General features: G+C 39.5%; 1 protein-coding gene across 9 annotated transcripts in view; it reads right to left on the bottom strand.

The window, feature by feature from the left end:
- The window catches only part of TBC1D4 (TBC1 domain family member 4), a 109,029-nt gene that overhangs the window by 24,148 nt on the left and 58,275 nt on the right, over positions 1 to 26,606 (bottom strand). For 7 of the 9 annotated variants that reach the window (XM_042029663.1, XM_042029662.1, XM_042029665.1 and 4 more), the window contains 9 exons: positions 17,506 to 18,108; positions 16,055 to 16,144; positions 12,769 to 12,873; positions 10,097 to 10,229; positions 8,180 to 8,271; positions 7,303 to 7,413; positions 6,531 to 6,650; positions 2,938 to 3,012; positions 1,735 to 1,961 (listed from right to left, as the gene is read on the bottom strand). In XM_042029663.1, the coding sequence (XP_041885597.1) occupies positions 1,735 to 1,961; positions 2,938 to 3,012; positions 6,531 to 6,650; positions 7,303 to 7,413; positions 8,180 to 8,271; positions 10,097 to 10,229; positions 12,769 to 12,873; positions 16,055 to 16,144; positions 17,506 to 18,108 (1,556 nt within the window). The other 2 variants (XM_042029664.1, XM_042029667.1) reach the window with 2 other exon arrangements.

Below are 26,606 nucleotides of genomic sequence, written 5' to 3'. Positions count from 1 at the left end.
GCACGCCTTGGCAGCTTCCCTGAGGATATTGATTTTGCTGTTACAGCTGATTTCTATTTAAGAACTTTTCAATGACATTGCAGAACAGGGAGACCACCTTATTTCTTTAGCTTTATTTATTCTCAAAGCAAATTTAGAAAAAAGAATCTCTTAAACATTCAGAAAATATCTTTAGAAACCTTCTTTCAATAATATGAACCTCATTGTTTCTTCCCCTTCAGTTTTCTTTTCCTTTTGTAAACAACACATTAGGAAGTAGAGATTATTTAAATGCAGTCTTTCTGGACAAATTTTTGTGAAGTAATTAAATTAAGAAAGGTAGTCCTACTACACAGTTAAATATTACTTAGCAGTAGTAACAAGTATTGGAGGGGACATAAAAACTAATTCAGTTTCTTTTGCTTAACATTTATGACTAATCCTCAAAAGGAAAGAATGAAAAATCTCAGCCTAGAACCACACTGCTACAAACTGTTTTGACTAAAAATCTGCTGATGCCACTTAATCAGTGACTTCTTACAAGTTACTACAAAGAAATGTAGTCAGCAAGTCCTTCACTTTGAACAGGGTTTCCTGTTTGCATACAACACGGGCAGTGGGAAAAAAGTTTATCTCAGTAAAAAACACATTATCTCTATCGAAACACAATTTAACAAAGGCTAGTTTCTTACCCTTCACTCCCTTCCATTCTCTCAAAACAGAATAAAATTTTTTGCCCTCCTCTACTAGCTGGTGCAGCATTCACACTGATATTTTAATGTAGACATCAAACAGGTGACAAATTACTATATAAAGCCATTTTTAGAAAAGAGCCCACAAAAAGTACTATTATAGCCAAGCACTGAAACAGACAATAGATTGGAGAATGTGATCCTCCAACAGAAAAAAATTCGGCTCATCTGGACCTGAGTTTTGCAAAGGGTTTGGAGTTTGTAGAGTCACTTACTGCAGGTAGCCAGCAGCCTAGAAGTAAAAAAGAAGGTACAACCAAAGAAGCCCACAATGAACTCTGGGGACCTCTTCTGCTGAGTGAAGGAACTCCTGAAGGAACAGTGTTCCATATGTTAACAGTGGGAGAGTCTCCAAAAAGGAAGGAGAAAGAAGTTACAGAGGGAAGCTACAGAGGGAAGCTCTGGAGAAAGGCAAATGGGGAAATCACATGCCTCAGAGTTCAGTGGATGTGTTTAATCCTTTTGTCCTTTTGCAAGACTCCTCACCAGGTTTAAATCTGGACGTTATCTCTGTGAGCTTTGACTAACACAGCTACAGACACTTGAAGCTGTCAGTGCCTTTTTCATCCTGGCATAAAAGTTTCAGGCTGCCATCTCTGCTGTTCAAAGCATGGAGGCCCTCTTCTCCAAAGGGTCTGACTACCAAGACTGCCAAAAAGGCTCAGCTCAGAGGTGACAAATAAATAAATAAACAGATCGGTGCTGGCATCCAGCCAAATCATCAATTTGATGTACTGATGCCTCCCCCAAACCACTAATTCAGGGATTACTGAGTTACTGCAAAGTACCAAACTACTCAGAAGCAGACAAGATAGGCTGAGAATAAATAAATAAATGAACGAACCAACCCCGGAGAAGTGCAGAAACCAATCTGAACTAAGCTCCTTACATACTTTGTCAGAAGCAGGGCTGTCACAGCCTCCGTAAGGAGGGCCACGGGTGAGGCTGGAGCACGGGAATGGCAGGGGACCGCGGGCGGGTGGCACTGCATGCCCCGACTCACCTTGCCGCCTCCACGCAGTTCTGCCGCAGCAGCGGGGACCGGGCGCTCTGGGACCTCCCGTTCTGGAAGGTTATCCTCCGTCTGGCACTGGAGGGCGGGTGGCTGAAGGTGTGTGCACGCCTCCTGAACTGAGGGGAGTCCGAGCCTTCCTCGGGAAACGTCTGCCAGGCCGAGGACACGGGGGACGCTGGAGGAGTAGCTGGCGGGGAATCGCCCGGCGAAGTGTCCTGAAAGGAAGTGCTGGCGGAATAAGGCCTGAGGCTCTGTGCCCTAGGAGATCTCTCGCTTAACCCACGGGCCGCCAGCACCGGGGCACCAAAGCCTCTCCCCCTTCTGGGTCACAGCCTATTGTATGCTAATATCACCCAAACCAGACATCCTTTGATAGTTCACTCCAAACCAGCAGCGTCCTTCTTCCAAAAAGGGAAAGCAGAGGGAGGAATAAAAATGTATACGCAACACAAACAACATACTAATTATTCCAGGCATCCTCTCACAGGGATTGGCATTCCAGCTACCAGACTTCTGTCTCTTTCGGGAAAACACAGGAATGGAAAAGACTAGGGAAACTGCTTTTAGCTAGTTTCCTCGACATATCGCGAGCATACTTCCTGTACCGTCACAGCAACATCCTGGAAGAGAGACTGTTATTACACAGCCAGTTTATGAGTAACTGTAGCAGGAAAACCATAACAGAATCTTCACCTCCTGGGAAAACCAGTAACCAACCCTCATGTGAGGTAGAACTTTAAAAACAGGAAATAAAAAGAAAGTGAACAGAGTTCCGCCCTCTTGCTACCATACAGCATCCCCAACAGCTGGGCTCAGGTCAAAAATTCTTACTTCCCTAAAGCAACTATTACTTACAGAAAGGATTCTTCACCTTCAGAGCACTTCCTTTTGTTGAGACATGACCTTACTTAATTACTTCAGTAAAACAAGGCAGAAACCAGAAATTCCTTGTTTTTTGTAAAAGCAAGGGAAGTGTAGGAAAAAAGGACTGGCAATCAGATTAAAGCCAAAGCTTCAAGTCAACATAAAGCCCAGCTTTCTTACACCCTCTGCCTCCCAGTGGAAACATCTTTGAGTTTTGTAAGTTGATGTGCTTTGTTCTACTTCCTTCAAATTAAAGGAGAGTGCCGTATTTACGCTTCACTGACACCTGTGTATGAAAACACCAGTTTAAGCTAAGCTCTTACATACTCTGTCAGAAGCAAGGCTGCTGCAGCGCTCAAAGCTGTCCATGCTTCCCAGGCGGCCTCGCATTCTGCTGGCTCCCTGCAAGAAAAAAGGCAAGCAATTTAATCTGGTCTTTTTCCTCTTTTTCTGAAGGTTAGGCAAAGATGGCAACACCTGTGCAGGTGAACATGGGACAGTTCAGGCATGCGACACGTCTGACGTAAGACCACACATCATGGGTCAGGCACTGGACTTCACAAAAAATGACACCTTTAACTGGCCAAACTGTATCTTCTCCCACAGTGCTCCCAGGAGTTTTAAACCTGCAGCTCTATTGTTTGAGGCAAGTGAGTATTTCCTGACTAGACCGAGGCAAAATAGCTAAGTTGGCTTAAACAGCTGAGTTCAAAAAACTCCAGACTTCAGTACTGTGCAGGCACTGCTCCTGATGGATGCACCTGACACACCACAGTCCCATGAGACACAGTTTATCTATACCTAAACATTTCAGACAAATTAAGTCCACCTGAGCCAAAGGAGTAAAAGTACTAAAACGGGGAAAAAATGCTCTCTTGGCAGCAAATCCAGCCAAATACCACCAGACAAGACAAGACTTTTCATTTATAATGCAGATAAACCTGATGCAAATTTGCTAGAAATTTATGTTAAAGGATCTTTGCTGAATCTGTAAGTGTCCTTTGGTTTCACAAGGAAAGGCAATAGATCTGCAACACTTTTTACTACCTTTCACTCCTAATGTTAACTCCCTGGTGATGTTTGCTGTTGGACACTTCTGACTGCTGAAGCAAGTTGCTTTCAGTACTTTATCAGGAGAATAATAGCCTAGGTTTTAGGAAAACTATAGACAGAGCTTCTCTTGCTATGCTTGCAACTCCAGGGGAAGTTTTGTCAACATCATCAGAATTTACTTAGCCTACTTTTTCCTGGTAAGAGCTATTTCCAAGACTTGGAGTGCCCTTTAAGTACATTATCCCACTCAAGTGCATTACCAGTAAATACTCTGCCTGAAGCATCTCTTCACTGAATCTCCCAAAAAACCACAAGCAAAGTATAACTCGGAAGTTTCTCACTACCTCTGAAAACACACAATTTTGGCACCGTAAAAAAGACTTTTTCATTAAGAAAGAACAACAACAGAAGAGGTTAGTGCAGCGTGGACTGGATGAAATCCGTTCAAGAGGTCAAAGAAAGGTTATATTTATTTCTCTGAAGTACCTCATTAGGAAGCCTGTTTTTGGTTCAAACCTCACAAAAATAAGATCGGTCCAGCAAAACAAACAAGTGAAGAAGTGACATTCCTCTGGGACTATGTGAAACCAGGGCACAGAAACCAGCATGTTTCCTAAGGCAAGTAGTGAGTGGCTTAAAATGTCCCTTGATGCTATTTACCTAGCTAAGAAGCCATCCACTTAAAGTGCTCCTAGATACTGGTTACATACTCCTTTCTTTCTAACTTTCCTAAGATTGAGGCTGTCTAAGAGTCTCCCCAACTTATACTGACCTCTAACTTTTATTTAAAAATTTTTATCTATAAGAAGATGCCAAATGCCACCTTAAAACAAAACGAGTACAAGTTCTTTCTTGGTCACTTTGTTACTAAATGTACTTTTAAATAAAGATGGCAACTTATGCATAATTAGCTCTACTGCATCAATACCATCTGCACTGGGCTTAAGGAGAGGAAAACCCACTACACCAATAGGTATTTAGTGATTAAATACCTTTAGGAATTAACCATGATCCATTAGGCTTGTTGTAATAGCCTGATGAAGACTAAGAACTCCTGAAACAGTCATTGCGTATCACATGTATGCACATAACACACAGCACACCTGCACAAAGACACTTGTATGTACCTGCTTTAAACAAATAATTAGTGCTTGAGCTGCACTCTAAGTCATTTTTCTTGGTCTTGCATTGTGTAACCTTTAAGTGGATCTGCAAGGATGAACCCCTGATGTTTATCATGACTCACTGCAATATACTGCTGTTCCTGATCTACCGTGCTGTCAAGTTAAAGATGAGACAACCTTTCTTAAAATCACAAATTCACTTCATAAACAGCAAACTTGAAATGGCCCTAATTCAGATTCAGGTGTCCCCCTCTCTTGAACTCAATTATGGGCTGTGGTAGATCCTTATATTAAAATATGCAGCATGTCTCAGTGGCCCTGGGGAGTAGAAATACACTTTACCAAAAAAACCCTGACATCTACTCACAAGAAACTTCCCTTCAGAGACTTTTCAATTCAAGCAGTGTATTTCCTCCAAATGATTTTTCCTTGACATGACTGGAGTGCCAGCATGGCTGGGCATGCTTTGCTGAGTTATTTCAGTGATATAGGCTTCTTTCACAGCCACCACAGGGTTAGTGACCCACCACCAGAGCTACATCACTTGCCAGTCACATGTCCCTTAGATGTGGAAAAGAAACCAGACTCATCAAAGGCACAACTGTAGCTGTCACCATTTGATGATATTCCAAACTGCTGAAATTACCCAGATCTTCTGACTGCTATCACTCTTTTGCTCTCTTTCGCATACATTCTCTCTTTCTCTCTCTCCATATTCACACCAAGTCCCTAGTTTGTAAAATCTGCTACACCACAGAGGTCAAATTTGACCAGGAGAGTTTTACTGCTAGTTTCAGTCCTAGATCAAATTGACACCTACCTGTAAGTTCTAAGGATTCTCTCTGGCTAAGACTTATCTGTTTCCTTTACAGGGAACATCCGTGGCATCCTACATTCTTAGGTTACTTTATGACGTGTCCATGTAAGCCGCAGGACAAGTGCATCTTAGTGCTTTTAAAGTTACTAGCAAAAGGAACTTAATGTCACTGGTCCAAATTATCCTGTACTCACAGCTCATGACATTTCCTCTATAGTGACACACTGGATCCCACGCACACAGCCTTCTTGAGATACTTCCCTATATGCCTCTTCTCTGACTCACCCTTCTGAGCAAGGGACACTAAGCAAAACTTGCCATTCAGACTTCTTTACTAAAAGACTACTTAAGGTAAGAGACTTTCAGTGATAATCTGCAATTTCACATCATATCTGGCTAGGAACATTAAAATGAAGATCAACCCATTTTTTACAACTATTGCTTTTGTTTCCGCCTGCAAAAGGAACTTTTGCAATTTTTTTTTCTTTTTAGCAATTTTTAGCAATTTTAGCTATGAGCTGGAAGGCATTACTTCTCAGAACAGAAAGGTTTCCCATATATGCAGGCACATTTACTCACACTGTGAAAAAACCAATAATGTCTCTTTATGGGATCATGCAACCATCCTGATTAAATTTTATTCTGAAGCAACACATCCAACAATACTCAGCTAGCTCACTTGCCACCTACAATGAATGTGTGTTATTCACAAATTCATCTTTTTTCCCCTCAGCATGTGTGGCCTTACTGTAAACTTTCTAGTACAGTTAAGACACAATCAACCCAGCTGTAACTCATGGATTTCACAACGGGGATATTGCTTCATTAAGCATTTATCAGACTGGGGACAAAACAAAAAGTATCTGATAGGTCATTATTGTCAAGGGTATTTGGGACAGCTGATGGTAATGAGTTGTTAAACTTACCCTTGAGAAGATATTTTCCAGAGAGCTAGTCAAGGATTTCTTGGCCTTGTTTTTCAGAACATCAAGTTTAAACCTGCCACCACTGGTGGTGCTTTCTGGAATTGCACTGTTAGAAATGACCTGTTGAAATGAGCAAGGACACTATTCACCTTTGCCAATTCTTCTTTTAATTGTGAAGACTATTTCCAAAGACTAGAGCTGAACCAAGTTACATAAGAAACAAAATACCCTTGGCCTTATTAAAAAAACCACCACAAACATACTACCCTCCTTCAAAAAAAACAAACCTCAAAAAACCAAAACAATCTCCCAAACAAACAAACAAACCCACCGTTAAAGGCACATTCCATCCCCAAAGACGATATTGTAAAAGCATACCAATTTAACGATACTGTTGCCCATTTCCTTTGCAAGGTAAATTCACAGTTTAAACTGAAACAAATGGCCTCTTCATTCCTATCCTCCCTAGATATTATTGCTTAGGAATGGGGATCAAAGGGGAAAGAAAAAGAAGAGTTATCCTCACAACATAAGGAATATAGACATAAAAGCAACTGGGTGTCTTTCTTTCTGTTGTGTCCCCTCAACTTATAAAACCCAAACAAGCCACTACAAATTAAATCAGATTTCTTTTCCTGTACAGTCCTTTCTTAATTACAATACCCAGCTTCAGCTACTCCTGAAGAAATCTAGCAGTGATCCTACTAGTAATTAAGACAGCATTTTAACAGGGTGGGAAGAGGGAGAGGAATAATACAAAACCAAGCTTTACCGATGGTGCTTCACCAATGTGGATGTGCGTTTTCTGCTTAGTCTCACAGAGCTGACGGAGATGTAAGATCACAAGTTCATTTTCTTCCTGGTCATTGTCAGGCTTCATTTTCTGTCAGTAACAGCAAAGAAAGGAGTTTGTCTTTCAAGTCATGACTTATTTTCCTTCCTATGTAGGTATTCTTTAAAATGAATATACTGGTACCCCAAACGCCAGAGTGCACTGTCACTATGCTGTATTGCAATTCTGTCTGTGCGCCTTCACACTCCCTAGCAAGATAGAACAAAAACTGAAAAATGTTGCAGGCTGTAGAGAGAACGGAGTCTTATGCTCATACATTTTGTTTTCTAAGATTGTCTGTTACTATACAGCCTTATATGTGGCATAAGGAAACCAAGCCACTCTATTCCTCAGGAATCTATAGAGGAGCACAGCCTTTGGAAGCCTAAATCACTGTAACTTCATCCACTAGAGTACATCTGCTTACACCAGAATGTTGTGCCAAAGTAAGTCAAAAAAGACAAATTCTGAAGATGCCAGACATGTTCCTGATACGTGAATGTCTCTCCTGCTCTCAGCCTACTCCCACATCACCTTCAAGCAGGGAAACATGTTTGCAGATGAAAAACTAAGTTCAGAATAAAAAAACACACTGGGTAAAAACACACAGTACCTCAGCAAGTTTGGGAAACAAAACTTTTCCAACAGCAGTGTATCACACATAAGGTGAAGTTGGAGCATGCGATTTCATTATGATGTTTGGTGGGAAAATAGTAAATTCTACATCAACTACATAACAAACCAAACATAATCAAAAGCAAAAATATCTAGTCCATTTTATCATGGTCCTTTTCAAGTTAGGAAGAACAGCTTCTACCTGAACACGTTCAAAAATGTCTGCTTGCTCATTATCACTTAGTGATGACAGATGTCTCTGAATTACAAGTTTGGCTCTTGGTGGATAAAGTCCTGGGAAAAGAAAGGACCATTAAAGCTTCTAGAGTCTCAAAAGATCTCTCAAAAAACATTCAAGCAAAATGACAGTAGAAGATATAAACCTGTACTTAAGTTTATACAAGTTAAATGTATGACAGTTGTATATCCACTGTATACATGATACAAAATAATTGAGGTTTTGCTAAACCCTCTGGCTTTGTCCCCTTTCTTTATTAGCAAAAATATAACCAGCAGCAGCTAAGTGGCTGGCTCCTGTGTAAAAGGTCGGGCTCCCTACCCCACCAATGGCTTCTGTCCTAATACCAAGAGATCACTGACAGCTGGAAGCCTGACAAGTGAACAGGAGAGGAGGAGGAAAGGAACAGATCAGGGTAACAACTGGAGAGATAACCAATGCATAGGATACTTGGAAGCTTCCAACTGAAAAACTTAGACGCCTTTCTGTCCAAGGAAAGGATAGGGTAGAGGTCATACCAGAGAAATGAAGACACTTTTAAAAGCAAGAACAGCATAAAAGCTGTAAGAATAAAGGAAAGAATTTCTGATACTCAATAAAGTGCACGTTTTGTCACAGAGCTCATTCTAGGAAGCTACAAAAAATGTGAGCAAAAACAAACCCTTTGAACTAGATAACGATGTTTTTTCTAAGATACCATTCACAGAAAATTGCAATCAGAGCAGATAAAAAATTTTTTTCAAAGTCATGCAGCTTTAGGTTTGATTTTGCTAAACTTCTAGACTCAAAACAAAGCAGATGGATAAAAAAAAGGGACACTAAAGTAAGTCTTTCAGTCACTAAGTAAAAAAGGTTATGAAACTACCATTACAGTACTCTAGTTGTTGCCTTAAGAGAGATTTTATTTTGATACTGGGTACTTATTATCCCGCAAGCATCTGTGTTCAAGTTATCTTCACTGCCTTATACAGCAGCCTCTATAGCTTATCATTTACAGAAAACTTCCCAGCTAAGCTTTATCACTTCTGAACACCTGTTGTTAAACCCGGAAACTGTAAGTCTCAGCCTAACAAAATTTCACCCCACTAGGATTTTACACTTCACTTTTCATCCACCAGAGGGAAGTAAGTTCAGTGAAGCTTCAATGAATGGGAGAACTGTAAATACGGAGCACCATGATCACTAAACCAGAAGATACAAGACTATTTGCTTTTTGTAACATATATGCTTTTTTTTTTGCATAAAATACTTTGCAAGGACACATAGCAGAGTGACTATAAAAATAGGATTCTTACTTTTTTTTTTTTAATTTTGTCTTGTAAGACTTTTTGCATGTGTTCTGGCATACTTCACTTCCAGAGACAATACAAAAGTTTGTCTATTCATATCTGAAGTTGGGGAGTTGCCTTAACTTTCTTCATTAGATATTAATCTCCAAATTTAAAAATTTATTTTCCCATAATATAACTAGATTTTGAAGTGTGTGAGGGAATAAACACAAAGAAGGAAAAAATAACCCCACACAGGAAAGAAGGAACACACAGGAAAGAAAGATCCTTTTTGATCATGACTGTCTTTTTATGAATCATTTTGAAAGCATGCAAATTAAAAAAAAAAAAAAAAGCCAAACAAATGAAGGGTCAACTGGTGGGCTTTGCTGCTCTGCTTAAGAAAGGTATGAGGATGAAAGAGTATGTATTTATAACAGAAGCCATACTATTTCTGTCACAGTATCACTACTGCTAACACTCCACCTAAAGAGAGAGAATGCAAAGTGACAGTAAGAATTGCACACTGGGATACTTTCCCCTCTGTTCTTACACTAAGTTATTCCTCTAGAAAAATCAGCAAACAACAATAAAAAATAAACTCAGCTGCTACCTTCAATTCTTTCACAAAGTTTGTGCAATGAATGCATAGGGCAGGCCTCACACAGTTTTATCTGTGTCTTGGCATTTTGCAGAGCTGCAGCAGTGCTGAAGGCTTGTTTCAGGGTCAGCATTACCTCATCAACCTATATGGGACAGAGGGAAAAGAGTATATGAACAAAAATGCATGCCATATACATGAAATTAGATTTATAAATCACATCACAGGTGCTTTAGAATTAAAGAAAAAACCAAAACCATACAAACCCATTTTCTGTTTTCTAAAGAGATCAAAGTTGAATTCCCAGCTTTCTACCTTTTCTGTAGATGGTCACCATCTTTAAGTTCAGCCAGACAGTGTAATTTTGGTATCTAACTGCAGCTAGTCAAGCTTACTGGGAAGGCACCCACCGTTTTAAGAAGCTGCTAGTGGGAATTTTTGGGTTGAGTATGTGCTGGCTAAATAAAAAGCATTAATTTCTTTAGCTTCAAGTTTCTCCTGTAAACTGCACATGCTCCCTCTTAACCTCTGTCTTCCCACCACTAAACCATTTTAGCACCAACCCCCACAGACCCATCCCTGCTGCCAGACAGGAGTTTCCCATAAGAGTTCACTTTTCTCCCGGATACCAGATTGCCTACCAGCTTCATTACAAACACCACGTATCCTTAAGTACTGCTGGCCTGCCCTGCAGTCTGCCCTGATCTTTCCTCTGCTGCTGCCACAAACACAGCAGTGCTATGTTCCCACACACCAGCACTGGAAAAGCTCAACTTGTATCTAAGGAAGGCTGAGCTCACAGCATCTGTCCTCATTCATTCAAATATTCTCCCAGACCTTGCATACAAAGCACTTGGAGCTCCCCTCTCTGTATTTCAGGGGAATATAATGCATATTAAAAGCTGTTAGCTGAGTCTTAGCATTAACAAGGAAAGAGAGAGACAGCAGCGTGAGAACAATTTTAGGAATGAAATCAGTATTCAACTTCAGGATCAGGTCTCAGTCTGCTTTTTTTATAAGCAGGAAGAAAAAAGATGAAATATTTGAGACCAAAATCATGCAGTTTAACACTGGAAACATACAGACTTTTTTGAGGGTCTGTGACTTGGGAGAAAAAAGAAAAAAAAAGTAGGAAAGGAATCTGAACGTAGAAATTTGAACTAGTTTATGTCCCAGTATGTCTAGGTTTGTTTTGTTTGCTTTAAACCTCGCAGTTTTACGCATTACCAGTAATTTCTGGGTGCTTTCTCTTACTAGCAATAAATCAGCAGGACACTGAACAGTGAATGTCCATCTTACAACACGGACTGGTAAGTTTTTTAAGTTGGCTACAATCCCTCTCCAATGCAAGATCCATAGAACAGTGCTAAGCCTATGGATTATGACTACACTAAAATCATAATAACTATAGCACAAACTGTAACTAGGAGCAAATATACACAAGCCTCCCAACACAGCCTGTCTGGCAGTGGAGAATCTGGAAAGCTCTGCCCTGTCACAGCCAAACTGCCACCAGGATCTGTGTGATTGCATCTGACAGTAGCTCAGGACTTTTGATTTCATATTGCATTGTGGACATACCCACACGTATCAGTAGTAGAATAGGCAAAGAGGTTCATAAAAACATGGGGGTTTTATAGACCACTGAAGTCTTTGAATTATACATGGTCAGATTTATCAATAGGTCAGATGTAACATTTTCTGTTAGTGCAATGATAAAGCTAATTTCATAACAAGCTCCCATTTTGACAAAAGTGCAGCCTCGGCTGCCATTGTACATCTAGAGCTGTTAGCTGTTTGAAGTTCTGTTGATGTAAATCTATTCACTCTCAAGCTGGTCAATGGATTAACAAATTGCATTTTCAGCTAGCTAGAAAAGTGATTTTTAGGTTTATCTGAGAAAGAGCTAGCAGCTCTTAGCAGAGCCATCAGAAACAAACACATTTCAGAACAGGAAACAACTTCTTTTTAAAGTGTCAGAATTTTAAAATAAAAATGGAACAGTCAAAATAATTTACTGTATGCATCTCGCACTATTAAGCTACCTGTTATCAGTAAAATCAGTAGCATCTGAAACTTCTGTTAACTGATACATACTTTATACAATGTCCTATGTACTTTTCTTATAGTTACATACATGCACGAGTACTATGGTTTTCTTCTTCTGCGATCAGATGCTGCTGTTTTCTTCTCCTGAGGAACAAAACAGACTACAGGGAAAAAGCTAAAGCCAGATGTAGGCTTAAGACACATGCAGGATCAGCCAATAGTTTAAACCCTACCCTGAAGGGTATGTTTGGGCTTTATTGTCAGCTTTGTTACCGATTCAATACATGTCTTCACATGTCTAATGGGGAACCAAGTCTCTCAACAGTTAGAACTGGAAGAGTTACAATCAAATACAGAGCCCGAATATGCTCACAGTCTGCATGCACAAACACACCCATGTGGATTTATCTGTTACTGATATAGGCATCAGCAGAGTAGCAGGATACAGCTGTGCACGAACAGAACACATGCGTTTCCTATTGCACATTTGCATAGGCACAGCTGACATCTTGCACCTGAGCAGATGTGACCACTGAGGCTCAGCTGACACAGCAGAATAACAGAGACTCCTGTTGTTCAGGAAATGCCTTGGAAATGCTCTGATGAAAACGTTAGGATCATTAATAAATACTCACCAGAGACTCACTTGCACACTGGAACACATAGCAAATGTACTGGCTTAACCCAGGTTCCACAGATTCCCGGCAAATGAAACCAAAGTGATCAACGTGTTTTATACCCTAAGAGAGTTTTAAAACAGCATTAGGGAACTATTTTATAAACAGGCTTAGTTTCCAAAAATTTGAGAAACTATAAGTTCATACTCCTAATGATTTATTTTACAAGTAGTATTGTTTAAACTGCTTTTTGTATTTAAGTTATATAAAGATCTTTATACAATCAAAAACAAAGTTATACAGCAATAAATCTGGACCTGAATTTATTCCATTAGCAAAACCAGATTTTCAGGGAAGCAAACTAAAAACTGCTAGATTGCATTTGGAATTGCCTCCACAGTGAAAATCTGATGTAATAAGCCCATGCTAAAACACAGGATTGGAGAAGTATCAGGGTAGCAGCAGACCCTTACTTTCCTGTGATACTACACCAAAAAAAAAAAAAAAAAAAGAAGCACGGAATAAGTGGCCACATACAGAATTCCAACCAAATTCTGAAATAAGTTCTTTGAGACTGAGTTACATACCAGAAATTTCAAGACATACTACACATTACTACTGATACTTTCTTTCAAGATCTTAGTATAACAGCTTGACAGGGAATGCTACCTTGCTAACAACAGTGAGAAGATCAAAGACAGCTGCTTCCTAAGAAGCACTGTATTCCCAGTCTCAATTCAGGGAACATGACTCACTATTGTTAAAGCTTTTGCCAATGTTTTTATCATCTGAGTATGGTAATAGTCGATTTTCTCAAAATGAAAGCCTAATCCCTCAAGTTCAAATACAACCAAAATCAGAACACGGCTGCTTGGATCCATCTCCAAAGAAAACACCTATATCATAAAAGAGAGGAGGAGGCAAAGCAACTTGCCTGTCACTACAGAAAACACTCTAGACAAAATTGGAAATGCAGTACGTGACAGACTGAACACATTGTCGCTACACACTTGTTGTTTTTAAAAACAAAATTCCAATAGTCACATTTGTGCCACTTAATAGGTGCAAAGGGTCGCTAAGGTGACACAAATGCCATTAGTTGAGCTATGGTCCAACTAATCTTGACTTCATTTTCTCGTGACACATGAAGTCTTCAGAAGCATAAAATAAAAAACGTCAGATACATACACATGTTGATCTATAGTACAGTGAAGTGCTGACCTCTGTTTTGCAAGAAAACATATTTACTAAAGGTGGCTTGGTGAGATGCCAGTTCCCTCACTGCTGACAGTGCCTGAACAAGTCTACTGCTGTCTTGACTTCTCAGTCTCCACAGGAGAACATTTCAGGGGGAAAACGGATGTGACACTTGCCCTAATGAAGCACAAATAGCACGGTATGTTCCTAAATCAACAGTACTTCCATCACATTTCTTTAAGAGGGTGGCTGGACTTGCCATGATGAGAGAGCCAAGTTTTCTGGTTTTCTGGGTTCCCTTAAGGGTAAGGCTGCAACAACAAAACTTCTACAGCTATTTGATATCTGAGTTTAGACTGCACACACAGAGGTTTATCATCAATTATGTCTGCTGCTTGTCAATTTTAAGGAGCGTGGATAATTAATTGAATGCAGCAGCTCAACCATGCTTAAGCTTTAAGATAAAAAAATACCTTTATTAGACCAGACTAAGAGAATCCAGAATGCAAACTGACGATAACATCTCCTTTTCATTGTTTGTGAAGCTTGAAAGGATAAATATTCCTAAGCCACAGTCCCACAATACATAGTAAATCACTGCTCTATAAATCCCTAACAGAGTAGCCCTGTCTGGGGCTAGCACCAAGTTCTTAAAGGAAATAACGATGAGGTTTATGAAACTAATGCTTAGTCGTGAACAAAATAATATTTTATTTCTATTGAACACAGAACCCCCTCGACTTCTCTGAAGTAACTGCTTTTCATTAAAAAAAACCAACAAAACAAACAAAATCCCTGAAGTATTGTGATTTCTTCTGTGCCTCTGAGTTCTTCAAGAATGCAAAGTAACAGAAGCTTTGCTCCAAATGAAAGCAAAGAGGTAGAGTGAAAAACACACCCAAAGCCCAACACACAGAATTACCTAACACTGTTTACTGTACAATGTTATTTTCCTGAAGGAAAGCTGGGCCTTGAAGGTTTTCCATGGTCTTATTGGTCAGCATACTTTAAAGTCAGCAGACAAAAAGTTGTCCCCACTTAGGACTGTTTTGTTTGACTATCATAAGTATGTATATATACAACCTAGGAGCTCAGTACCTAAAGCTGAAGTGTCACTTTTATTAGTTCAGTACACCCAAAAAGCAGGAGAAGACCCAAGTCATCTGCAAATTCTGCTTTCCATACCCCTGCTTTAAGATTTTGATCTGTATTATAAACCTATTACGACACTGTTTGATTATACTGTCCTATTCTGTATTTGCATTAGCTTTTTTCCTCTACCAAAAGCAATACAAATTGTAGTCAAACAGTAGAGTCAATTTAAGGACCTGGACCTTTAGTTGGTAGCTCAAGATTCCACTTGAGTTACAAGTATTGCCTAATTCTTAATTTTTCTAAGCATTGGTAGCCCAGTCATACAGGAGCGGACTTGTTATTATCATTAAAATGAAAACACTTGGAGGAGAAATACAGGTTTAGAGAATGCCAAAAGTGTACTTCAAACTGGAATAATCATGTTAAAGGAGGCCTGAAGTGATAATGTGGCATGGCAAATGAAAGGAGATAATAAAGTAAAACCTCAAACCAGAAAGTGTCTGTAGTAACTGGTGCTGAACAAGAGCAAGATGGAAAGGTGAACCTCTCAGCCTTGACATTTAACTTTATAAGAAACATTTCCTACTGAACATAGCTAGGTACACCTACTGCCATATTCTCCAGAAGAAATGATGCAGGTGAAGTGCTGTTTTTCTGAAGGGTTGATTTGATGCTCTCCTCCTTTCATTCTGAAGGATTTCAGGAGCTTATCTGCTCAGAAACAGCACACTCAGAGCATCCTAAATAGAGATTGAACTACTTCCAAAAACATATCCCATACTCTCCCAAAGCAGAACAGTTTATACTTTGTTTGCTGACCAGTGATCAAAGTTGCTGCTATCACACAGCTCAGACTGGTTATTTTGTACTCATATTTTCTGGACTTTTCTGGAAATAGAATTCTACATTTCTTTTTTTCTCCTGCCTATTGACCAGTGAGGCAACACAGCTGAAGAACAAATAAAATCTTTTTCTCTTGATGGTCTACATACTGCTTCTCTTTAGTGCTTACCTGAGAACATGAGGAGATATCTTTAAAATTCTTTTCAAACACAACAGATTTGGTGTCTGGACTGATGAGGTTAACTTCAAACCTTCCAACCTGAGGGGGAGGAAAACAAATCTAATTTATGACTGTCTTGGGGGCACAGCACTGACAGCAACAAAAATGCCAGAATCTAGCCCTTTCTTGTTCACATAGAGCACCTTTTGGCACAACCACTTACTCAGCAGGAACAAGGGTGCCAGGGAGCCATAATTCAGCCTATGTTGAGTAAGAATATTTCAGCAAGAACAATACACTCAGTTGAATAAGAAAAAGACTTGGAAAGAAGACAGCTTTTCTTCCCCTCCCCCACCTTTTTTCTTCAAGTTATTTTAGTCCAAAGATCACACGTTTGACAGACAATACTAAAACCTTTAGGAAACAATGTGGCTAAATTAAAAGCCACAGAAAAAAAAATAATAATTTGGGGATTTTTGGTTTTTAAATTATACCATAGATAAGCTGAGAAACTAAGAACACTTTCTGGTTTGTACTAATTCTAAATGAGAAAGAGCAGGTTCTGCAGCAAACTACCTTTCAGCTTTCCCAAACTGTTTCTTAAGCCTATGGAACTTAATGTACAGACCTCAGAGATTTTTTCAGCTAAATCCTTTTAATTACTAGTGATAAGCTGTGGCTTTCTGAAGGGCAATGCATTCTTGCTTCAGTTATCATTTCCCCAAGAGAATAAAAAACAAGAATGATCTTTAAAACAAATGGAAAGACAAAATCCAGGCATTTGGCCTGTCGTTATTTTAAGGTCCAAAGATTTTTCCTTTTATGGGTCACCTCCTTTATGTGTCCTTCTGTTTTCTCAAAACAAGTTCCAAATATATGAAATGCACTTCAGGCAAGACAAATAACCACTGGAGTCTGAAGGAAGAAGCCTTCAGTGCACAGATGTTTGAATACTCATCTGGGAAAGAGGAGATATTAATACAAATTATCAGAAAGAGGCTGGCTCAAACATAAGGCTGTAAAAGTCTTACGTGAAGTTGTGAGTTTCTTTTTAAGTGCACAAAAAAAGAGGTTTTGTTTGCATGGTAGTCTTCACTGATTCTCTTTTTGAAAGAATATTCATGTTTTTCAGGTTCTAGATATTACTAATACAGACAATCCGAAACTGCATATAAAAGAATTATTTCTCTAAAAACTCTACTCTTTTGAGTGATTACTCCATAAATACTTTTTTTTAAAATTTGCCTGAGCTCGTGAGTTGAGGTGACTTCCTTAAGAAAGTTCAACTACTAGTATTCCAACCATTTATGAACAGATACAAAAATTTCTACAACAAATTCAAATAATGAAGCCATACTGGATCCATATTACTTATCTTGCAAAACTTGTCTCAAACTGCACAGGGGAAAAAGATATGGTACAGAACCAACAGGAAATTAATTGCTCGTCCTAGTACACACCTGGAACAACATTGTCCTGTTCTTCTCAGAGTCAGAGGGCTGAACATGACTGGGTGCACTTGCGTGTCTTCTGCGGGACTGTATTTTCAGGTTTGTGTCATGAACCCTTCTCTGCATCACTGCAGTGACACTGCTGCACCGGGAGCGAAACTCCTGCTGCTCATCAAAGCCAGAGTCCTCTAAAATCCTCTCTGGAAAGAAGCCACGAGTGCTGGCCAGGTTGGTCAAGTTGGTCTGGCTGCCAATTGTAAACATTGCAGCATGCCCCGAAGTGCTGTTTGGGCTGTCCAGCTCCTCAAATGGGCTGTCCAGTGGAGAAGCTGGCACATTTTCTTCACACAGGGGCAAGTCCAAACTCGACTCATTGTTCCGCTGCTCATTTAACAGTTTCAGGCGCTGGCGCTCATGAAGGCTGAATTTCTCTATGCAGTCATCAATTAGTGTGGAGGGAGCTTTCTTGTGAGCCACTGTCACCTTTCCACAGTACAAGACCTCAAATTTTTGAGAGTCATAGAAGGCATCTTCACCATCCTTACTTGGTTTGGCATCTTCTTTCAGTGCTGCTTTAGAGACTTGTCTTATGCTGCTGATGACATCAGGAACCTAAGGGGACAGTGTGAAAGGCTTTTTTAGTAACCACAAATGAGACAGCATAGACAGTGATGTGTCAAGCATTTGTTAAGGTAAGCAGTTACACATGCTATTTCTCCAGCAGAGTGCCACAAGCTTCTTGGCAAACAACATAAAACCAGCAAAGTCTAAATTCTGTATGGACAATTGACAGAGTGGAAGCAGAGCAAATAATTTCTAATTTTTTCCTGGAACGTCTTCCAATACATAAGGTTTTAAATTACATAAGGTCGATTGGCAAATGTTCACATTTTTTTAAATTTGTTTGTTTTTACTGAGACTACCTTCTCTTTTCCATGGTCCTCTGCCCACATTGGCATATTTTACTGGTGTATTCTGTAAAGGGCCATCACTGTTCCTTTGTTTTTATTTTGCAGAGCCACTTTTCTATTCTTAAGACTGTTTTGGGAACAGTTTTGTGGAAAAGAGACCAGCAATCTCCATCAGTTTCAACTGACAGTTTTGGAATACAGGTAGCAAGAATATGGACATTTTATTGAAGTACCATGTGCAATTGCATTAGGTCTCACTTATTATCAACTACAAAAACCTTGCCCCATCCATCCTATGACACAGTTCACCTTAAGGTCACACTTCTCTGCTGCCTCAGTCATTGTGCAATTAAGCAGCACACACAAATCTCTTTTCTCTTCCACACAGACCCCTACTCTATATATATAGTGTGTGTGTGTATATATACATATAAAATACATATATATACACATATGCAAGGCCCTACTACTGTAGGGCCAAACTGAGCATCTCCAGTAGAAACTCACAATTTCAGCCCTGTATCACAGAGTCATTCACAGACACCTGGGTCTTCCTCCATTTAATCCAAATCACCCTGGGAGGAGTCTGCTTTCAGTACCAACATATTCAATACCTGAGCTTGTTTTTCATTTTGGCTTCACTAAAGAAAACAAGGACTTACCCAACTCCACTAACTGCAGATCCGAGTGACAAAAGTTGCTCTTTAGACAGTACCTACTCTTCTGAACCATGCCTCTTTCCAACATGTCCCATTTTCTCTCGAAGTATAATGAATGGCATCACACTACATGCATTGGGGAAGTTACTGCTGACAATAACAGCGAGACAATCTATCCAATTTTCTTTGCAAGAGAAATCAGATCTCAACATGCAACTAATCCGATATAATCAATCAACAGCTTTTGTATTTTATACAGCTTTCCACTGTGTCTGTAGTATATGATATTTTTCAAAGAATTTTTCTATTAAAAAAGGTAACTTTGAAGTCACACCTTAGTAAATAATCCACGCTCCCTACAGCATTTCTTTCTTTCAGTCACATGATACAGCTGAAGCTTGCTACTGAGGCAGCAATCTCATATACCAATACTTTTGCAAGTCACAGTGGAAAATTACCTTATCTTAATCCCCTTCTCCTACTACACACTCCTCATCCCTTGGGCATTCAACTCAAATCTGCTTCCAGTTCATTTATTGCAAAATGAAGTTTGATTGCGCTAAGGTCTGCTGACCATTTGGCTTCTATCCCTTTAGATGCCATCACCATCTCAGTTTTCAGTGAGGTTAAAGCTAAGTCTATCTGACACAGATACTAGAGTGTAACTATTCTTTCCTCATTCTCATTACCAGGCTGCTTTACCATCACCCAAGGTGCACTTCCTCCCAGCCATGCCAGTTCAGCTGGACGTGCACAATCCTCACTTGGCACTTGCCTGTTGTATTCCAAGACACAGCTCTTTTTCCACTGATCGATCTCTTATTCTCTCCACAGCCTGTGCTTAAAGAAGTTCTAGAGTTTAAATTTCTTAGTTCTCTATTTTAACAGAATTCACAAACTAGCTATCTTTTAACTAAAACTTCCCTTTTTAGAATCCAGAAGCTGTTACAGGGCAATTCACATACATTTCTACTCAAAGTACAGTGACAAATGATAATTGTATTCAAAATGCACACGCTTTACACACAATCAACTAGAGCAACCACTGTCATCTGTTTAATCAGCAATTTAGATTTTTTTTAAAGGGTACCCTCACTTCCACTCCAGTAACTGAGTTTTGCCTCTTGCTCATCACCTCTAAGAGAAAAAAACTGGAAATTCCTAAGTTTTTCTAAAAATACCCAATAGCCTCCTAACACATCCTTCCCACTCTCTCCCTCACCAGCAAATGTCCAGATAGGCTGACAATAAGACACCACCAATTCTACTCCAAAGGAATACCCATCCATCCCCTCTTCAGTCAGACATCTCCCTCACAAATACAGAGTTTTAAGTTATTCCAATTCTACTTAGAGAAACCCATCATCCTAAGTATCCTGCTGTTTATCACTTTGTTTTATTTCCATACTTTCCAGACTGTGTTTAGTCTTTAGACATTAGTATTTAAGTCACAATTATTATTTCAGAATCTCTGCTCATCAAAAAGTTTTTGCATCGCATAAATTGCTACAGTATTTTCACTTATGCATAGAGGTATCCTACCATTAGAGCAGGGGTTTCAGCTCATACAGCCCAAACAATCCTTATTCCCTGCTTTGTTTAGGTAAACTTTTTTAATAGGTTATATTATTTTTTTGGGTGCTCCCTCATCAGCATTCACTTTTTTCTTCTTTTCAGGCTATAGACAAAACTAATGTGAAAAGTTAACATTTTGAGACCTGTTTAATGTCTGTGGTTATGAATACTTTCCTTATACACAGATGACAAGAAAAACAATGTAATCCAATACAGGGATGTCACAATTGATAACTAATATCTGTCAGACAGCCCAGAACTAGTGCCAGATGCTTGTTGGTTGTTTCATGGGTACTATGAGTGGCATGGTGTAAAAAACAGCTTCAAGTATAACATTAAAGACAGATACTAACATTGCCAGGCTATAAGTTGTGCACATGGATTTTACTGGTCTTTAGAGTACAGGAGTACCTGTGTGCTGTTGATGATGGACCCAATGACTGACAGTGTGCCAGCCTGTGCTGCTAGACCTGACCCTCTTCACTCCCAGAGTGACGCCTTCTTATCAAGAACCAGGAGCTACTTCTGAGATGTACCCGAGCAGAGTACAGCATTTTCACATAAAGATTTGACTTTGAGCTAAATCCCTAAGTGGGATCAAATGGAGTCTAAACAACAGTTTGCATCTGTATTTTCCTGAAATGCAAGATACAGGAAAAGTTACGTAATTATCAAGCATACATCCCAGTATGGCTTTTTACACATTTCTTTGACATATGTCATTGGTTTTTGACATTTTGCTCCTCTGTGTATCAAGAAATCCCAGTAATAAAATTTCACCATCAAAGTTGTGTAACTTTTTTGGAGATGGATATTAGCTTATTATCCGTTACTGTCAAAATTTCAGGGCAAAGTTAGACAAGACAATAAGCAGAATGGAGCTTTTAAAATACTGAATTACCAGAATGAAAATGCCTAATTACTTTTAGAAACCAGTTTAGGAAAACTGATTTTAGGAAATCAGTTTAGAAGACATACTCCTGAAACAGTGAAAACTTACTAACGTATTTCCAAGTTCTAGTATTTCCCTGCAGAAGTCTAATTAAATTAAGCAGCCAGAGGGCAGAAATGGGATTCTTACTCCTGAAACCCATAGGACCATTGACAATCTTCCTGGACATCTACTACCAGCTGTTACAGTAGAGCAAAATTAAAATGTTAAATGAGTTACTGCATAGGTTTTCAGTATTAACCAAACAATGCCCCCAAAGGCAAGAGGTCATTAAGACATGGATGGACAGTAGGTACCATAAGTATGAAACTAAACCTGTGACACTAGTTTGGCTCTTCAGTGTGAACAATGCTACAAAACTTGATTGAGAAAAAAGCAAACCAAAAAAACCAAACCCCAGTACCAAAACCAACCAAACAAGACTGCGAGTTAAGAGGCAAATAGTAAGTGCTCTATAATGTCATCCAAGAGGCAATATTTCCCTCCCAGGAAATATATTTATCTAATAAAAGCAATTTAAGAAAAAGAAACAACCCCACACTTGGGAACCCAAATCAGATTTCTTATTCACATTTGAGTAGCCTAAGATTATATGAACCAGTCTTCACCCAAGCAGATCTGATTTCATACGTGGCGATTCAATAAGGAAAAGTTAGCTGTACTCAAATCAGAACAGATGGCACAGGCCGAGTTCTGCATCACCTAAAATTAGATCCTGCTCTGAAAAAACAACGTAAGTAGTAAAGCATGACACTGCCACAAACTCTGTTTACTACAGGCAGTAGTGTTTTGATAGTTGAAACTAATGACAGCACCAATTTTAGCCAGATAATCCTCCATCTCCTCTATCTGTACCACACACCTCCCCCTATGGTCTTGGCTAGAGACCTTTTGAGCTACTGCACCACATCATTCATTTGGCCAGACAGCGTAGAGTAACATGGCAGCACTCAGCTAACTCCTGCTCTGCAATTCAAGGGCTAGATCTAGCTCTGTCTCTTGTAACTAGACCTGTAATAGGGTCAATTCATAAAGGAGAACAAACAAACATCTTCCGCGTGCATTAGCAGCACACCACACAAAGGGCATGTGATTAGCACTGCCAAGAAATATTCTACTATACATCAAGGCACTTCACTGCATTCTATGCAGAATAGTATTTTCATGTTCAAAGAAACATCACTTTAACCGATATAAGTAATGCAAGGTCTTGTTAAAATTAATTCCAACTTCAGCAGCCCTTAAAACTTCAAAACCAGAACTTCAGTTATGAGTATTTATCATCAATATCTTGAAGCTGTAAAACAGCAAGATTACTGAGCCTACTAAATCATGGCTGCTGCAGCGTAACACTAGAACACTGTCACAGCTCTAGAATGGGCAGAGCATCTCCATCATAATACTACATGCTTTCTTGAACAGCAGGGACAGAAGTGGGAGGATTAAAAAAAATAATAATAATCCCTTTGAATTTACAAGAGCCTCCAGTGAACAAAGGTGGATGTCCCGTTTTTGCTGGTGATAACTTTCAGTCCATCCCTTGGTAATTACTAAGCAGTGCTTTCAATTTTAATCCAAACTTAGAACTTGAATGCTATGGATATCGCAAAGAACAAAATTCACTGGCTGTATTGCATTATTTTCACAAATGAACAGAATTTCCCTGCAGAGAAGCTGCAGTTCTTCCTAATTTGCGTCTAGCTTCCACATGGAAAATTTCAGTCTGGAATTTATTAACAAAGCAAAGCCCATCTTCATTCCATAAGGCTTATAAACATTAGTGTGACTGTGAAGTACTAATCTAACAAACATGCCTAACAAATCTGGCTACTTAATGACAGCAATTCTAGCAAGGCAATTATTTTCAAAACAAGGAAAAAGCTCAACCCCTCTTACTCCATCAGCACACAAAGTGCAGTGGCAGATCCCTTCCACCATACGCAGAGACAGGAGATGAATGAACTTCACACACACACGACAGGAGCAGTCAGTACCTTCTGGTGTGAGAGCCAGCTCAGAAGCAGAGGCATGTCCAAGCAGAACTGTCACCAAACCTTAAGTGTCATGAACACGAAGACTCTGGAACAGATTCCTGGGATAAGTGAGAGCAGAAAGGATCCCCCTCTCACAAAGGGCTGGCAGTGCTGTCACGGCATTTCCTCAGGCTCATTTCATGATATCACAGCAGAGCCAGAAATCCGTGCAGCAGCCGTTATTCTTCAAAAGCCAAGTACTTCCTGACTTGGGGCTGGAAGCATCCACGCTGCCTCGGATTTGAATAATGCATCCCACTCATGATCAGGCTATGTACACTTAAAAGCAAACAAAAGAGAAACGGGATACTGTTCAGAAATCAACACCCTGCGCTTTGCTAATTACTGGGAGTTTGACATCTATCAGCTAGAAAGCAGTGCAATGTGAGAAAAAATTAGGAGCAATTGGAACGACTCTCCTTTTGTTAGTGTTAACTTGCATATCCACGAGATAGGAGAACCCAGCCACAACAGTGAAACATGAACAGAGACAAAATAATATATGCACCCTTATCATATCATATCCTGCTACGTACCAGCCATTTGACATGGAGGCAAAGTTCTTATCTTACATAAAAACACACCCAAATGCCACCCAAAGTGCAGGTATCTGTAACTATTCTCAACTAGAAAGAAGGGTGGGAGAGGGAGAGAACTGTTTTTCTTTAACTGCTATAAATGCTTTTACTGCCATCCAGTTAGTCCAACGCTGATCATTCAGACCTGTTGTACTTCTAAAACTACTGCATTCTGCTGCTTCCCACTCTGGTGACAGTGTCCCACTTAACAGTTTTCACCATTAAAAATTCATCTTTCCAATAAAGAGATAAAAGACCAGGTCGACATGATTCAACTTATGCAGTCACACAAGCAATTTGCTGACTTTGTTTAAAGCTAGAGGTATTTAGAAACTAGAATAGAAGACTCTGCCTCCATCAGCTGACTTACTGCTGAAGGAATACTGACCGTCTTCTGTTTTACAGGAATAAGGAGGACTTGTAGCCAAGAGAAATGCTATCACAAAGGGAAAGGATTAACAGCCAAATTACTGAATATTTCTATAACCCATCTGCACTTAGTGTACAGTCTAAAAATACAGTTTAGAAAACTCAAAGTCACAGCAGGCAATAATAAGCATCTGCCATCAACTCCAATTCATTCTGCTGCATGTCTGGGCCAACACAACACAAGCCTAGTAGCAGAAAGCTGGAACACAGGCAAAGAAAGATTCAGTGAAACAGCTAGTGCTTTCACATTTCTGCTCATGAGTTTAGCCAAAGCTTAAAGCATCAGAAAACACATTAAAGGATTGCATAGAGGAACATTAAAGGATTGCATAGAATAAAGTTTTGCTTTCAGGAGACAGTCTTCCTCCTATTTGCCTGGCCTATATTTTTCCTAGGTGATTGGTCAAGACCCAGCTAGCTTTGCTTCTAAAGAACTGCCTACAGAGCAGTGCATGTATTTTACTCTGACATTCAGCCTCACACCACATACTGGGGAGATCACATACTCCTGCCGAAGGCAAAGCTGAAGACTACTACTACACCACCTTAAACAGAGATCTATTTTTAGATAGGTAAGCGAAAATAAAATTAAATTCAGTTTTCAAAATAATTCTTATTCAAGATCAACTCAGCAATTACTTACACTGTTTAGTTTTTGATACAGTCAACAAGCAGAAAAAAGTGCCAGAGTTGCACAGCATACACTTACCAAACCATCACAGTTCCTAATTTGCTGCCGGAAACTTGTGGATCACCGAACACATTCTGTGTGCTACACACACACAAGACACTTCTATGCCAAATATCCAAATTTAAATAAGCACTATAATGACACAAAGTGGATCAAGTTACTTAACAGGAAAGAATGTCTAAGACTTACAAGATGGTTTAGATGCCTGAGCGGACAATAGGTGCCTTTCTTTATACTTCTATGTAAGCACTCTACCGCGGTGTATCAAAGTTAACTTCAGTGATGGCAGTGACAGCACGGCACAACAGGAGCAGTGCTTAAGCAAGGAAGGGTCTTGCACTCAGTATTTTGCTCCTGTGTTTAGGCCAGTCAGGCTTGATACTTTTCCACCTTTCAGATACAGCTCACATTCACTCAGCTTGAGTACTCTGCAACCCACAGCAGTGTCAGTACAGAGGTCTCATGATGATCCTTATCCTCTTTGAATATGTAGATTAGTAAAACTCAATTCATCAAGTTTAGGACATAGTTCTCAGTGAAAGACTTAGCAAAGTACAGCTTGCCTGGAACAGCAGTTCTTAAACTTCTTTAAGCCAAGTTCTTACAAACTATAAAAGCACAAATTCAGATATTAGCTAGGAATTTTCTCCCGAAAACTGCATTTTAGCTTAACTTGGCAGTTCTAGTAAGAGGTTTATTAAAGATGTTGTTTTCAAAACTCCATCATGTTTAACACATACCCTATTTTTAAAAGGGCTTGCCTGAGAAGATAAGGCTGTCACGTGGACAGTCCCAAACAATTAATACATTCTCTGCATTCATTTCCTTTGGGGGGGGGAGGGGGGAGTTGGAGAGCTCATTTAAGTATTTTGCCCATTTATGGTCACTACTCACTTCTCAAATATAGATCAGAAGACCATGAACTTCATTTTAGCAGATTTAAAGTGGTAACACTGAAATAAATGCTTCATGCACCATGTTTAAGAAGGCGGCAATTTTTAAATTTTGTAGTTTCAGATAGATGTTCCCAAGATTTTAAATTTAAGAGATTAACTAACATGTTGATTCACTATGAAATGAACACACTTTGAAAAGTCTGTTTTTCCCCAGTCACAAGATCAAAGTTTTGGGACTCCTACATGGCAGAACATGAAGACTCCTAAAGTGAGTATCATCCCAGATTTGGTTGAAACCCACTATGATACCCATGGATGACACCACTTTTATAACTCATTTGCTACGATAACCACCTTCTTCTACTGTCACTGAAGGAGAAGATGGC

This window comes from Corvus kubaryi, unplaced genomic scaffold (genome assembly GCF_017639235.1).
Source record: "Corvus kubaryi isolate FWS band 111438036 unplaced genomic scaffold, C.kubaryi_AGA036_p1.0 37328, whole genome shotgun sequence".
NCBI lineage: Eukaryota > Metazoa > Chordata > Aves > Passeriformes > Corvidae > Corvus > Corvus kubaryi.
The sequence above is the reverse complement of the archived record's forward strand: the minus strand, read 5'-3'. Positions and strand labels throughout refer to the sequence as shown.